Genomic DNA, 15,711 nt, shown 5'->3' with positions numbered 1-15,711 from the left:
CTCAAGATTCTCACTTCTCACTCCACACTCCTCGCTCAAGACACGACACCTGCTACAAACTCCAGACTACACACCGCACACTCTTCACTCCTCGCTCAAGACACGATACAACACCTGACCGACTGCCAACCAACCAACCAACACTAACACCACCAACCATCACCGACACCAACACCAACACCAACAATGCTAACCCTCACACTAATACACGATCATCGCCCTTCCCGTTACACCGTTCTCATCACTCCAACCATGTCACCAATCGATCGATCAATCAATAATCACGGATCAGTCGACAACCTCTTTGGGTTGTGTCGCCTCAGGAATCCGATTTCACCCCATCCCCCTGTTTCGGCGGATACTGTTTCCCGCCCACCTCGACCCTCGGCGTACACGTACACCATTCACCTTCGGGCACCGAGTCTAGGACGGACGGGATGTGGCGGCCGCATCCCCACCATGTTGCTTTTTCTGACGACCGAAATAGATTAGTTTTTGCGTGCATCAATTGGTTAGGAATATTTCGTTTCAACCGGAGGAATTGGGGGGAAGGAGGAGAAGGTTTGCGGTGGTTTTTGTTCCGATTGAACACATCACATATCAGACCTCAACGCATGCGACAAGAGGGAAAGACTTGGAGAAGGTTGGGTCGGTTGGGTTGGATCGTTGAAATCCCAGACTGCAGTGGATGGGGGTTGGAATGGACGGAAGGAATTGTGGTGATGCACTTACGACAATTGGGACAAGTCTTCCTCATACACATTGTCACGGAAGTTGGCGATGGAGCGTGCGCTGCTAGGTATGCTCTAGTACTGTAAGGTAGGTAGGTAGGTAGGTAGATGATGTATCTTCTGCTCTGCTCTCCGTTTGTTCTGATTCGCTTTGATCGGATTGTTCCCTTTCTGACCAGCAACGATGCGTGTGTGGACAGCCGTTTTATTCAAGCTCAAGTTGTGCTTTACCTTTTAATTGAACATTATATCTCTGATAAAGCTCAGGTTCCTTTTCCTGGTCATGCGAACTTCTAGAACTTCAACGTCAGTTCGTGCCCCGCATCGGGAATCGGGGATTCGGGGACGATCGATAAGCGGACTCGCATCCTGCCACTGCCAGTGCATTTCTGACCCGGTTGCCGACAATAGCAAGTTGTACAACACAACCTAGGTAGTATTTTTCCATGGCTACCTAGGTACGGAAAGAATGGTCATGCGATCACAGTACATGTCCAAGGCACCGGTATCCATCTCGGGGATTAAGAAGCGTCATCATCAACTATTGTGATTCTCGTCAACTCAACCCCATCTATCAAGCCCTCTGCTGATCAAGCCGCTAGGCACAAGTACTGGTGGTAGGTCTAGGTATTTGAAAGTACAGACACAAACAGCCACGTCGCCACCACTGTTGCCGTCACCATCTTCGCCAAAGTCGTCATCGTCATTGTTATCGTTGAAGCCGCATTATTCTCACTTCGATTCGCCGAAGCATAAACACAAGCCCAGCCCGATTTCGTTCCCTCGCCCTCGCCACCACTGCCCGTGCCAGCCACACTTCCACACGAGACAGGCTGCAGAGGCGGCTCGGAGGCTCCATCGTTCCCACATTCATCGCCAGTCGTGCCCGCCGGACAGCATCTCTGAGTCGACCATTCGCCCGAGTTGAGCCAGAGATAGTATCCTGCAGGACAGCATGTTCCCCAGGTTGCGGTGCCGGTATCTTGAGACAAAAAGCAGTAGCCTGATGCGCATAGATTGTTGGATGAAGGGTTAGGACATGAGATTTGTCGTGGATTTAATTTGGCGAGGGCTTTCTGTGTATCAGAATTCTGGTATACTTGTAGTTTGTCGCTGCTGCTGCTGCTGATAGGCGCATCGGATATTGTCGGACTAACGCTGGCAGTGACTCTATCCACTGTGCTCTGGACGCCGACTGCGTGGATAGCCACGGCCACTGCCAGTGCGCAGAGACATCGGATGATGAGGATGCATGGCGGCTTCATGGGGCCAGCGCGACGTACATTTGCGAAGATTATGGTGTAGCGGAGAGATTGACTCTCAACATTATTGTAGCAGTTCCTTTTGTTCTTCTCAGGTCTAGGGAGATAGCAAGTCGAAGGATAAGGTACAGTATATCCAGGACTTCTCCGGACATGCCGGATGTGGATGTGGGATGATGAGTAAGAAAGCCGTTGAATCGTGTAAAGCTGTCATTGGTGCGCCAGTCATGCTCAACGCAAACCATACGCCCCAAAAGATGTGATACGAAGACGGGGTTTGCTCTAATTGAGCCTCGTTTGTATGCTTCGCACTTCAGGTGACACGGCCTCTGCGGATTTCAAACTAAGTACAGCCGCGTCTTGAGCCACGGGTACCACCTCTTCAAGCAGCCGACCGTTTGCAAGACCTGCAACAATGACGCCTAGCATTGTGTCACCGATCCCATTGACCGAGACGATCTCTGCCTGATCGACTTCCACGGAGGGAGGCATTAGTCGCATATATACGCCTCCAACTTGCGACTCGTGAGACAGAGTTCGCGAGATTATGTAAGGCGCGTAGTCGGGGCTTGATAGTCTCGGGTCTCCCCGTCGAAGCAAGTTCGCCAGCAAGCAACCCTTGCGCCCGAGTTTGACCACTAGGTTGGGGACGAAGGGCAGCAGCTGAATACATTGCTGAGGGATCCCCTCCTGGACAAGGTCACGGCCAGCCACCGCCATCAACCGATCGCGCGAACTGGAGCCGGAAAGGCCCAAGCTGTCGATAACACCCCACCATTGCTCCGATTCAAACATCATTTCGTTTCTGGCTGCGTTGTAAATCGCCGTTAACTCAAGGCTGTTTGGAGAAGCGAGGCTGACGACATGATTGGGCACGACCATAGAATCTGTATCTGTCTTTGTCCATACGGACTTGTGGAACAGCCGGGTAGCCTTGGCCGTTGACACGGGCTCGAAAGCTAGCATGGCTTGATGGGTTTTGGCGGCGGTAAATATGGATGAAAGAACAGCTGGAGACCAGTTGGCGTCTACGACAACCCATTTTGGTTTGCGCCGCTCCATCTTTTCTGTCCAGTATTCCTGCTTTTCCAATTCTGGATGAGCAAAAATTGACATATCTGCCATCGCAACGACCAGATCTTTATTCCGGTCGTTGACGGCCACGTACTGTGCGGTTCTGGCACCATCCGCCGCAGCAAGCTGGAGGATATCCGCGGTTGAGAGGCCGGTGTTTTTGACTGATTCGAGGAGCGAAGAACCAGCAATATCATCCGCTACCACGCTGGCCAGAGCTACGCTCGCACCAGCAAAGTGGGCGGCTGTTGCCACGTTGTGTCCAACTCCGCCAGCGGACTGAGAGATGCTGGAAGGGTTGGAAGTATGCATGACTGGCGAGATCGGGGAGGAAGTGTCCTGGAAAGGTTGGTAGTCGCAGATCGTGTCGCTGGCGAGTGATCCAGCGACCAGTATCTCCGCCGATTGAGCTGACTTTTCGGTCCGGGAGCTGCTGCTGCTTTCAATGGTTTCCGTAGAATTTGTTTGCCGTGCTGGTGTAGCAATAGTTGTAGCGTTCGCAGAGCTTCTGATACCTGTTAATGGCCGCCTCGATCAGGACACCAGAATGCTACACGCTCACCGCTTGGGAGCTGCTCCGTCACGTCGTTCCAGCTTGGCCAATTCCACCGCAACCTTTGTTCCACGTACAACATTGTCTGCAATCAAAGCTCTGTTCGCCTTGACGCTGGCACCGTTGCTCAACTCGCGGATTCGTTTCAAGACGTAAGGAGTATTGGCGCTTCCACGAATTCCCTTTTCCTCAGCCTCCGCTACAGCCTGGGCGATGATTGCATCAATCTCATGCTTGGGCATGGCCGAGTGTTCGGGAACAGGGTTGGCAAGGAGCAATCCGGAATGCATCGGGAATTGCGATTGAGCGTAGATAACGGCCGCAGCATCAACTTCATCCAGAACAACTCTGGGACTTCGGACACCACTATCTCGTGAGAAGAAAGCAGGAAAGTCCACATCGCCCGTCCTGCCATCGGCAAAAGTCCCAACACCAACGCCCTGTGTTTCCAGGTATTCTAGAGTACGAGGGATGTCGAGGAAGCTCTTACATCCTGAGCTGACGACAGTGACGGGGGTACGCCCTAGTTCAGTCAAGTCTGCAGAAATGTCCATTGAGTCCTCTCCTCCCCTGTGGACGCCTCCAAGGCCACCGGTCGCGAATATTTTGATCCCCGCCAAATGAGCAAGAAGCATGGTTCCAGCAACCGTTGTTCCGCCATTGAGTTTTTGGCCTCTCAATCCCAGGCCGGCGATGAAGCCCAAATCTCGTCTTGACACTTTCCAAGTGTCATCTTTGCCCGCCGTGGAAACAAGCTGTATGATCTCTTCCGGCTCCAAGCCCACAATCGCTCTGCCATTCAGAATGCCAATCGTTGCAGGAACACCGCCATGGGTACGGACCAGTGACTCTAGATAACTAGCCAAAGCGACGTTGTCGGGATATGGGAAGCCTGGTATACCATCAGCGTCAAGAAGGCACAGGAGGTTCTCAGCCAGGATCACCGTGGGTGTAGATTGTTGTCTCTAGAGCCACAACTGGCTTCCCGGTCGCCAGAGCATCTTGCACTTCCTCGGAGACGCGAAATAGCCTGTCCCGGCCGGAAAGATATCGCCGACCGGGTAGGACCGCCTTTAAGCAGCCTCGGGTTGTTGACGGGCGCAACAACCTTCTAGGCAGCAGTGTCATGGTAGTGGTCCACGAATTCTAGGTACATCCGCATGTCCATTGATCGGTCTTTGAGAGTATCATTTTGCGCTTGGAAAGTTATGGCTCCAGAGTAGGATATTACGGGGGAGTATATGCAAGTGCCAAGGGCTGCGAAGCCCGGATCCACTGCATGTGGCTTCGCCGCCTCCAGAACTTTTTTCTAAGATCAAGATCAATGCATCTTTTCGCTCACTTACGCTTACAGTCTCAAATAAAACGGGATGTCGAAGACTGTGAAGAGAAAAGTGGTCGCAAGTGGCCAGCATTCACGCAAAAAGCAAAAGTCGTCCGACTCCACGGCGAACCTGGAAAATGGCCAAGCGGGATTTCGTCCTGATTCGTTAAGATGGAAACCCGTCCCATTGCCAGCCCGGCTGGAAGATGCCGAAGGGTTCTACGGGCTAGAAGAAATCGAAGATGTCGAAGTGGTTCGGGATGAAACAGGCCATCAAGTGACATTTCGGCCTCGATCAGCCGCAGCTCTGCTCGATGAACCTAACGAGGAGGACGCTGGCGAAGAATGGCAAGGGTTTGAGGACGAAGTTGTGAAAGGCGATTCGCGCCCCGTGCCGGAGAGCAAAAGCGCTGCACCTAAAGCCTCGAAGCAGCCAGAGCAGGCGCTGGCTAGCGTCTCGAAGAAGTCAAAGTCTCAGCAGGAGGACGATATCGATGCTGATCTGGGTTTCGATGTGCTACCAGACTCAACCGACGATGGCAAGGCCGATGTTTCGGCTTGGAAGGATCTGGGGCTATCGCCGATAACACTGTCTCAACTTTCTCGTCTAGGCTTCTCAAATCCTACGCCGATTCAAAAAGCTGCGGTGCCGGTGATTTTGCAGGGCCACGACGTGATAGGGAAAGCGGTCACAGGGTCTGGCAAAACGTTGGCTTTCGGTATCCCCATTTTCGAGGCTTGGCTCGCGACGGAGAATGCGGGATTCAAGGGTCCGGCCAAGACCAAGGATTCCCTCCTCGCCCTTATCCTAGCACCGACAAGAGAACTTGCACTTCAGTTGAACAGACATCTGAACGAACTGTGTATTGGTTTGGAGAACGCTCCGAGAGTTTGTGCCGTGACTGGAGGATTGTCGGTTTACAAGCAGCAGCGACAACTGTCGACTGCCGACATTGTGGTTGCAACCCCGGGCCGATTATGGGAAGTCATGAATGATTCAGCTACAAATTACGATACCGACGCCCTTGCGGAAAGGCTCAAGAAAATTCAGTTCCTCGTTGTGGACGAAGCAGATCGTCTGCTCAGCGAGGGACACTTCAAGGAAGTGGAAAGCATTTTGGACGCATTGGATAGGGAGGTGATTGACGAAGATGCCCCAGAAGCCCCCTCCAAGGAGTCAACAAAGTCCCATCGACAAACTTTGGTTTTCTCCGCCACCTTTCACAAGGGACTGCAGAAGAAACTCACCAGCAAGAACAAATCAGGGTGGCGGCAGTCCACCGAACTGCTCGATAATCAGCAATCGATGGAATATCTGCTCCGCAAGCTGTCGTTCCGCGAAGAGAAACCTACATTTGTGGATGTCAACCCAGCTTCGCAGATGGCCTCGGCGTTGTCGGAATCTATTGTGGAGTGTCCTGCCAAGAAGAAGGATCTCTACCTTTACGCTCTGCTGCTGCAGAATACCACGGCGAAGACATTGGTCTTCACCAACAGCATATCTGCCGTCAGGAGATTGACCTCCCTCTTGCAGACTTTGAAACAGCCAGCAGTAGGGTTGCACTCTACGATGCCCCAGAAATCGCGATTACGTTCATTGGAAAAGTTTGCTTCCCAGAGGACCGTGATGGTCGCCACAGACGTGGCTGCCCGAGGTCTCGATATCAAAGGTATCGACCTAGTCATTCACTATCATGTTCCGAGAACCGCAGACATGTACGTCCACCGATCTGGAAGAACTGCTCGAGCCGAAAGCTCCGGACGGTCTATCATGCTCTGTTCGCCCGAGGAGGTGGCCGGTGTTACCAGGTTGATCATTGAGGTGCACAAGTCAGCTAAAGCGCCGGAAACGATGGAGATAGATGGACGACTGTTGAAGCGGCTCGAAGATCGAGTAGTGTTGGCCCAGAAGATTACGGATGCGACGCAGGCCAAAGAGAAGGCAGCTAGCAAGGACGAGTGGTTGAAGTCAGCAGCCGAGGAGCTTGGCGTGGATTATGACAGCGAAGAGTTTGAGAGTCTGGGTCAGAAAAACAAACGAGGTAGAGGGGGTGGGAAGGCAGCGAAAGAGAAGGAAAAGACTGCCATCGGGAAAGAACAGATTGCTGAGTGGAGAGCTGAACTGTCGAGCCTGTTGAATAAACGGATCAATCTCGGAGTGAGTGAAAGATATCTGGCTGGGGGCGCGGTCGACATGGAGGCATTGCTGAACGGTAAGATGGACGGGGCGTTTCTCGAGGGTCGGTGAGACTAGCTAGCAGCATGTGCTTCTCGAGATTTTGGTGGCAAGATCAGGGCTGGCGGTAGAATCTCGTCATGGACAGCAGTGTTCATCAGGATACAATGACAGAATTGCTGCACAACAGATGTCGTACGGTGTGTGCCGTTTACTCACCGGATGCCGTGTTCATGTTTGCCTGCTGCCTGCCCCCATCTCGGCCCTGCCCCTTCCCGCCTCAAGAAGCGCAAATCCATCCAGCCAACCCTTTGACTTGAAGCATCATCCTTATCTCGAAAATGATTCGCGTCAGCGGCCACGAAAGTCCCAGGCTGAGCTTGCTGCAAGGATTCGAATCAACCTTTACAGCCTGCAACAAGTCCTCTGACCAGAATATGTGCCACAATAAGACCTTTCCTGTTGTTGCGGACGCCCGGGGCTCTTCACACCTCGTTTACAAGCCCTACATTGTCCTCAACCGTTCCTGCTGAGATCTCGTGCCTGCCTTCCGGCTGATCAACCGGTCCTCGACTACATCCCAAGTCTACGCGTGCGGTCATCGATACCCAGCTACTCCACCAAAAGGAGTAACCTTGGCCCTGTCCAAGCATCAAAAGCATCGCCACAGACGTACTGTTATTAGAGATCCATGGGAGACTCAGGCCGAAATGTCCGGTACGATGCCCTCGTCGGTGGGCGATCGCCAGAGAACGGAGCCGTTTAGTGATGGGGATGCCCCCGTGACACCTGGACAGTCTCAGCCCCAGCAGACTGAATCCGAGTTCTACAACCTTTTGTCTCTCGATGGCGGTGGAGTCAAAGGCATTTCCAGCATGATTATAGTAAGGAAGATCATGAACAGGGTTCGGGACATTGAGAATGAAAGAGCCAATATGGAGGGCAGGCCCATCGACCCAGAAGAAAGAAGACCTGTGGACTATTTCCACCTAGCCGCAGGCACCAGTACTGGCGGCCTCATTGCACTCATGCTGTTCCGACTGAACATGAAATGCAGCGAAGTCGTTTCTCAATACCATGTCCTGGCCAAACAGGTCTTCAGTCCCCGTATTGGTCCGATCTCTCTGTATCGGCTCGGTCATTTCGGCAAGCTTGTCGGGGATCTCTGGATCAAGTTCAAGATGTTGACAGGCCAGTCGCAATTTTCCCACAAGCCTTTAGAGATGGCCATCGACACTGTCGTGGGAGCATTCCCTCTGGACGAGGATGACAAGGCGAAGAAAGGAGACGCGGTGCTGGTCAAAGAAAACCAAGGTCAAATGTAAGAACTATAAGGCCGTGGAGGATTGGCTGTCCAGAACTGACCTGATCCGAGGTTCATGTGTGCCACGTTAGCGGACAAAGGAGAGAGTATTCTCTTGCGCAATTACGATCCTCCCTTCGCACCTCTCCCGGTCTCAGCTGGGGCTAAGGACCTCAACTTCAACGCCATCACCATCAAGCAAGCCGCGCGGGCAACTTCGGCCGCACCGACATATCTGAAGCAAGTCAACATCCAGGGACTGAATTTCTGGGACGGCGGCCTCCTCAACAACAATCCGATTGACCAAGTATGGGACAACAGATATGATCTGGTTTCCCGCGAACGTCAATCACCATGGATCAAATGTATTGTGAGCTTGGGAACCACGCATCCGGATTACGATCCTGACAAGGAACCTGCTGGCCGATGTATCTCTGGATTCTTCAATACCGTGTCCAAGACGGTCGCCTTTGTGACCAATACCGAGGCCAAGCATCGTGACTTTGAACGGAATATGCGCCAGCGCAACCGTCGACGGCCTGACCGACCTACCGGCTACTTCCGCTTCAATGCCACCACGGGCAAGGAACAGATTGAGTTGAGCGATTACTTGAAAATGCCTCGCTTGGTTGAATATACCGAAAAGTATCTGAAGAATCCTGATGTGGACGTCATGATTGGTGAGTGCGCGGCTTTGCTGGCGAAGAGGACTTGAGCTGGCCGAAGCAGGACAGGTTTCAGACTGGACTGAGAGTTTGTGTCGCAGTTGCCGCTGGGATTGCTTGTTTCAAATACCTAGTTAGATATATCTGGCACGGGGAAAAGGCGGCGAACGCAAGGCGTTTGAAGAGTCGACCATGTTGCGATTTTCTGCTGTGTACAATTGTAGACGCTGACGGGCTACTAGTAAGGAGATTACATTGTAGCACCCTATCTGTACAGTATACGCCGTCCCATATTGTTTCACCGATAGAAGTATTGGTTTGTCGAACGGAAAAACCAAGTCCTCACATGCCAATCAATCACGCAACCGCTACAACGACAGTACTACTTGCAGCCTCGGCGCAGACGCCATCACCACCACCACCACCATCATGATTGTGCCTGGGCCATGGAACATACATCTTGGCTACATAGGTAGATCTATCTACCAATTGAAGGACCCAAGGTACATTAAGGTTTGATAGTGGTGTGACTTGACGTGACCGACCAGTTGTAGATGCAGTGCTCAGGACAAAAGGATAATAATAATAACCAGAGGCTCATCCCCAAAACATCGTCATTGACTTTCTTGTTTTCTAGTTCCCATCGTTAAAATCCCGCATTCTCGCCTCAAGAGAACTACCTAGATTTAACAAGAGAAGATTGATCCCGGGACTCGACACTCATTAATACTCGTCCACGCGCCCAGTACGAAGGTAGTTCTGCTACAAGTACGAGGACTCGAGAGACCAAACAGAACATACAAATCAAAGTCATCCAATAAATACAAACCAGTACAGTAATCCGACATAACTTCCTTCTTGCTTTCACTCTGTATATCTCTCTCGGAAGAATCAGAATCAACGAAGCAGAAAAGAGAAAAGAGAAAAGAGAAAAGAGAACACAGAACACAGAACACAGAACACCAACAAAATGGCATCCGCAACATCCGCAGAATCCGCACCACCACCATCCGCCACAACAGCAACAGCAACAGCAACGCCGTCATCGACATCGACACCCATACCATCAACCATGCGCGCCTGGCAATACACCCACACCCACGGCGGAATCGAAAAGAACCTAACACTAAACCCGTCTGCATCGTTACCTCCCCACGACGCCAAGTCCCTGGGCCACAATAAAGTCCTGGTCCAGGTTCTAGCGGCCGCACTCAACCCGGTCGACTATAAACTGGCCGAGGCGCCGGTGTTGTCACGGCTGGCGATTAAGAAACCTGCCTCGCCGGGGTTGGATTTTGCGGGACGGGTGGTGGCGGTAGGTACAGGCGAGGGTTCTGCTCACCATCATCATCAGAAACACCAAGATCAACACACCGCGTTGACACCGTCAACTCTGGTCTTTGGCCGCATCAATCCCCCAACCCCATATGGTACATTGGCAGAATATACTATAGCCCATACGGATGCGGTGGCCGTTCTTCCTGAGGGAGTGGATCCTCGAGATGCAGCGGGCGTGGGTACCGCGGGCCTGACGGCGTATCAGTCTATCGTTCCTTATGTGCGCAAAGAGACGAAAGACCAGCAGCAACAGCGTACTCCTCGGGTGTTTATCAACGGTGGCAGTGGCGGCACAGGCACTTGGGGCATTCAGATTGCCAAAACGCTGGGCTGTTACGTGGTCACGAGCTGTTCGGGCCGTAACGTCGAGTTGTGTAAGTCGTTGGGGGCGGACGAGGTGGTTGATTACACTACCGAAAATGTGGTGGAGGCGTTGAAGAAGAAAGCGACTGTAAAGCCCGCTGCTACTACTACTGGAGAGTCAGGGTCAGAAGATGGCAGATTCGATCTTGTCGTTGACAATGTCGGTTCCCCGGCCGCCTTGTACTGGCGAAGTCATGAGTTTACTACCCCAAAAGCCAAGTTCGTGCATGTCGGCGCGGATATGTCGTTGCACTCGGGCCTCGAGATCACGAAAAGGTTGCTGTGGCCGGGGTTCCTGGGCGGTGGAAAGCGGGCTTATCACTTTATTGCCACTCGCAACGACGTCGCGCAGCTAGACGAGATTGGGAAGTGGTTGAAGGAAGGGAAAATCCGTGCGGTCAATGATGAGGTCTTTCCCATGGAAGACGTGCCGAAGGCATTTGAAAGGCTCAAGACTAAGCATGCGAAGGGTAAGATTGTTGTTTCTGTCAGGAATGAATGATGGACTGTCATGAGAGCCTACGTGGTGGCCTGGGAAGGGAGCATGTTGCATGTCTCCTGTGAACCCGTGTTGCCAGTGATGCAGGACACCAGGGCAGAACAGGGCTAGAATGACGGTGGTGCAAAGGCTTAACTCAGCTGGACAGGGCACGGCAAGGCAGTGCCGTTTCACGGATTTCGGGGGTATGGATGCTTTGAGATGGAAGGGAGAATGCGGCAACGTCCTACCGGGATCAGGGCGTGGGATGGAGGGAGCCTTTGCATGCCGTGGCCGTCTGCCTACCTCCCTGCGGTACCTAGGTAGGCAGCAGTGGGTTCTGGATGTAGTTGGGATCGTCAATAGTGTATGCACAGGTTGAGAAGCCGTTCCTGGAAAGCTGGGAGTATATTATGTCAGCCCCAGCGTTCAAAGAAGGGTGTTCACCCGTCGTGGATGCCTGTATACCTAGGTGGCATGACAACTACCATCAGGCGTTTTGAGTGAGTAACTGGATTCGGCGTCTTTCAGCACAAGTGGTACAACAGATTGGATCAAGGCTTTGGGGAGACATTGTGCCGGAGATGGAAGACAGCAGATCCGCAGGTAGGCAAACGAGTCTGTTTGTCCAGTCGTAGTCGTATAGCCGGGCGCTGCGTGACGCAGGAAACGAGCTGCCAGTCATAATAGTAGTACCTGCAAACCATCATTGAGGCTCGGCCGTAGCAGCCGAGTCTGTAGGGCTAGGTACGTACGCACGACTCGGATGAGTTGCCATTGCGATTGCCAATGCCATTCCCAGGGTCATGGTCTGGCGGTCGGGAGGTGGAACCCGATCGTTGAGTACCACCAAGTAGGCTTCCAGAGCTGCAAGTCGCATTAGGCCAATCGGGCGTAAAGGACGGCAGAGAGAGGGCGGTCGAGGTGACATCGCCTAGGAGCACAAGATGCATAAGCAAAAGTAGAGTACGAGGAAAATCAAGAGAAAAGAGAGGACACACGAACGTAGACTCGGAATTCAACACGAGGGTGGTTGAGGATGAGGAATTGGGACGCAGTCTCCCTCATCAGATGATGTGCTACGTCGTTGGCTTGGTGTTGGTGTTTACTGTTTGCGGAAGAGAGACGGTTGAGATACGGACAGGCACAGGTGATGAATAATCCCAATATTGAGATAGGCTGGGGGGCTGTAAGATAGAATACTCTGAAGTACAGGCAGAGTGGAAGATGACAAGCGTCGCCACCATGGTGCATCCCACAGAAACAGCCCGTGACGGCGCAGTTCCAGTAACAAAATGCAAACATGACTGTAGGGTCCTGGTAACAAGGCTAATTCATACCGTTCAGTACGTGCCCCTTGAAGTGGTAAGGCGTCCTGGAGGCAGGTACCTGTTCATCCTGGTAGGTTCGTGCTAGTCGACCGGTGGAATATCTGCCAATGAGAAGGCATCGTGTCCTGTTCAGCTCCCGTATAAGCCAACCCCGGCCAACCAGGCCTCGACGATACAGCCCCTAGACTGTGGCTAGACAACCACTAAAGCCCTTCGATTGGGGCGCAGTTTGGGTGAGTTTGGTCACTGCCGCCCTCGACGTCTGAGCGTGAAGCGGTGCCTGGAGCTGCCCCCCACCAATTCACCATTCCACCATCACCGCGTGCTTCTCTACAAACTTTCCACTGTTCTGTTTCCATCATCACCACCACCACCTCTACACATCTCTCTTTCAGCCCCATTCTCGTTTTCTCGTCTTCTCGTCGCTCGTTTCTCATCCGCGACATCACTACACGCCGGCCACATGGACATGGCCATGGCCCAGACCCCGGTGCCCGTCATCGGCGCCCACTCCCGACGGAGCAACCTGGGCGCCGATGCAGCACTGCCTGTGCCTGTTGGAACCATTTCCACTTCGTCTATCTTTCTGACTCACGCGGGCCCGTTTCCAGTCACTCGCACCCTCTCTATCTTTTCCGCCCAGGCTTCCTCCGTTTGATGGCTCAATGGCAGCCTGGCGATTTGGTCCCATCGCCGTCATCGCTTCCTGTTCTGTTCCAGTATCACTGGCATTAGTAGGTCTGTCCCTGGTCCAGGCATCCAACCAAATTCCCCTCCGCCCTTGATGTCCCTCCATCCCTCCATTGAGAAGTGAATGCACCTTGGTGTCTTCTTCTCAATTGGCTTCCTCCCACCTCGAGGCTATAACTCGTCGCAAAACCCCCTCCTTTGTCCATTGATCCTTCTTCCTCTTCATCCAAAACTACAACCCATTACAATCATCCAAAGTGTTCGCCCAGTCACTCTCATACACTGTCTCGTTGCCCAACCACCAACAGCACCACAGTCCATCCGGGCTGCCTTCCAACCCCAGCCCAGTCTTGAACAAAGTCGTCACGGTGTCGTATCCACGCTCCGTCACCTACTACTACTATACCACAAGGTCTCGTGCTTCTGACCCATTGGAGCCTGCCTACGAGTACATCACCGTCGCTCGGTCGCCCAGGACCAGGACCCCTTCCCATCCGTCACCACCTCCCTTGGTCCATTCCCAAACATCCACACCCATCACAAGTACTCCGTCTACTCCTGTTGAGGCCATGGCGAGAGGTGCCACGACTCAACGCGTCGTTGGCTTCGCCACGGAGGTCAAGTCCATCCGACCTCCTGGTGATGCCGAGCAGTCTGTCATGGACCACTTTGCCAGACATGCCGCCAGGTGTGAAGTCTGCAAGGACCCGGAGCACTCTTACAAACACGACATCCCCCTCTGTGACCGGGGAAATACCCTGGCCGTGGATGTTGCCAAATACGTCTATTCAAAGGGCGGCAAACCCTTTTCGGTGGTTGATCGATTGCAAGGAAAACGCGTCCAGCTTGAAATCCCACCCGGCTGCCAGGTCATCAACAGTCTGGTCCGGGCCTTTGACCGGGGAATGATCCCCAGAGCCCGCAATCCTGTTGTCGTCACCCAGGTGGCGCCTACACCAGCCCATCCAACCCAACCGTCAACTCCAAGGGTGCAGCAGAGGACCGAGCGTCCAGCCTCATCTTACTCCCCGCGCACGGAGCGGAGGAGAGAATATCCTGTGGAGGAGCATCAGTATCCTCGAGAGACCCGTTATCGCTCGGGTGATGTTCAGATGGTCGAAATTGTACCGTCCTCCGCACGCCGGGAAAGACGGGAACCAGTTTACCGTGACCGGCTGGATGAACGATATCGACAGCCGGAACGACAGCCGGAACGTCGAACCAGGCCTGTCAGCTACATTGAAAGGAGGGGAAGCTTATACCACAGAGACGAGCAAGAAAACAAGCAACGACAACGATACGAAGAACAACCGATTGTCATTGTCGCGGAACCTAGGCGGAGATATGCTACTGTGCGGCTGTGAGCCACAAATGTCACTTCGGGAATGTTTACTGTATGGGCGTTACGACTATGGGAATAGAACATGTATTATCAACAATATTACACAACACGGCAGGAACTTGAAATTCGAGGAGGTCAACAGCACATGGCATCAATTACATACGGCGTCTAGCAAAGGGGGATGGATGCTAGACTCAACCACAACAAGCCGTTTCTGAGCGACATTACAATCACATGCACTGGATGGTCCGGCAATGACCCGATACAAAAGGGGAGCCCGACTCGCAGCAGTCCAGCCGAGCTCAGGCTACAGACGGCCCGAAAACATGGCCTGTTAGGATATGATGGCGGTGGTCGAAACTGGAAGGATGCCTGATGGAGCAGATGGAAGCTACCGCAACTGGTTACTGTACCTTGCTTGAAGCAATTCTGCCGTTCTTGCAATTGGCCCGGTCTGGATTGGGTCTGGATGAAAATCCGCGAATTCAAAAACAGGTAGGAACATGGAGAGCATCGAATCGAGTCGCTTTGGCAGGTTAGCAATCGATCATGTATCATGACTGGGATTAGGACAGCACCTAGATGGATCATCGCGAAGTGGAATGGAACGGGAGGTACTCCTCCTCCTCTTACTGGGTGCTAGGTAGCTGGTGCTTTGCCATAGCAGAGTAACAATACAAGACCAATAATGGAACACCACAAAACTTGGAGTGCAGAACATGAATCATCACGTGCGTGATCTTATTTAATTATGAGATGTACTGTACATACGACTACGCAGCGGCCTAGTATGGTACACTGGTTTGTGGCGCATAGTAGTACCCAGAGGGGAAATGGAGACGGAGGTAGAAAGACAATGGAATCGAGGGCCCAGCAGAGATTGACTCTCTGAGGTAAATGTGTTTTTCCACTCAGTCGTTCCTGGGTAGGTATGCACGCTTGGAAATCAGACCATGGCGAACTGTCTTCAACTACCTAGAACTACAAGCTACAGTAGATAGTTAACGAAATCAAAGCATTGCATGACAGAACGCCTGAATCCTGATCCCCAAGAGAGAGGAGCCGAGGCTGAGCACTGCAA

General features: G+C 52.7%; 5 protein-coding genes across 5 annotated transcripts; 4 read left to right on the top strand and 1 right to left on the bottom strand.

Annotated features, from left to right (window-relative positions):
• Nucleotides 1–2,275: 2,275 nt before the first annotated feature.
• HMPREF1120_06142 (IdgA domain-containing protein) lies at nt 2,276–4,748 on the bottom strand (the record flags this gene model as incomplete). The annotated part of the gene is made up of 3 exons (XM_009160337.1): nt 2,276–3,575; nt 3,630–4,512; nt 4,565–4,748. 3 exons carry the CDS (start codon nt 4,746–4,748, stop codon nt 2,276–2,278), a joined length of 2,367 nt encoding a protein of 788 aa, XP_009158585.1.
• A 242-nt stretch (nt 4,749–4,990) lies between these two features.
• On the top strand, nt 4,991–7,192 carry HMPREF1120_06141 (uncharacterized protein; the record flags this gene model as incomplete). Its single annotated transcript, XM_009160336.1, has 1 exon — nt 4,991–7,192. One exon carries the CDS (start codon nt 4,991–4,993, stop codon nt 7,190–7,192), a length of 2,202 nt encoding a protein of 733 aa, XP_009158584.1.
• A 638-nt stretch (nt 7,193–7,830) lies between these two features.
• Nucleotides 7,831–9,138, top strand: HMPREF1120_06140 (uncharacterized protein; the record flags this gene model as incomplete). The annotated part of the gene is made up of 2 exons (XM_009160335.1): nt 7,831–8,441; nt 8,496–9,138. The coding sequence occupies 2 exons, from the start codon at nt 7,831–7,833 to the stop codon at nt 9,136–9,138; spliced, it is 1,254 nt and encodes a 417-aa protein (XP_009158583.1).
• Nucleotides 9,139–9,572: 434 nt separating this feature from the next.
• HMPREF1120_06139 (NADH oxidase) lies at nt 9,573–12,609 on the top strand. The gene has a single exon (XM_009160334.1). The coding sequence runs from the start codon at nt 10,059–10,061 to the stop codon at nt 11,289–11,291; it is 1,233 nt and encodes a 410-aa protein (XP_009158582.1). The 5' UTR covers nt 9,573–10,058; the 3' UTR covers nt 11,292–12,609.
• A 340-nt stretch (nt 12,610–12,949) lies between these two features.
• On the top strand, nt 12,950–15,430 carry HMPREF1120_06138 (uncharacterized protein). The gene has a single exon (XM_009160333.1). It carries the CDS (start codon nt 13,858–13,860, stop codon nt 14,650–14,652), a length of 795 nt encoding a protein of 264 aa, XP_009158581.1. The 5' UTR covers nt 12,950–13,857; the 3' UTR covers nt 14,653–15,430.
• Nucleotides 15,431–15,711: the final 281 nt, after the last annotated feature.

The sequence above is a fragment of the Exophiala dermatitidis genome (genome assembly GCF_000230625.1).
Source record: "Exophiala dermatitidis NIH/UT8656 unplaced genomic scaffold supercont1.5, whole genome shotgun sequence".
In the NCBI taxonomy this organism is placed as follows: Eukaryota; Fungi; Ascomycota; class Eurotiomycetes; order Chaetothyriales; family Herpotrichiellaceae; genus Exophiala; species Exophiala dermatitidis.
The sequence above is the reverse complement of the archived record's forward strand: the minus strand, read 5'-3'. Positions and strand labels throughout refer to the sequence as shown.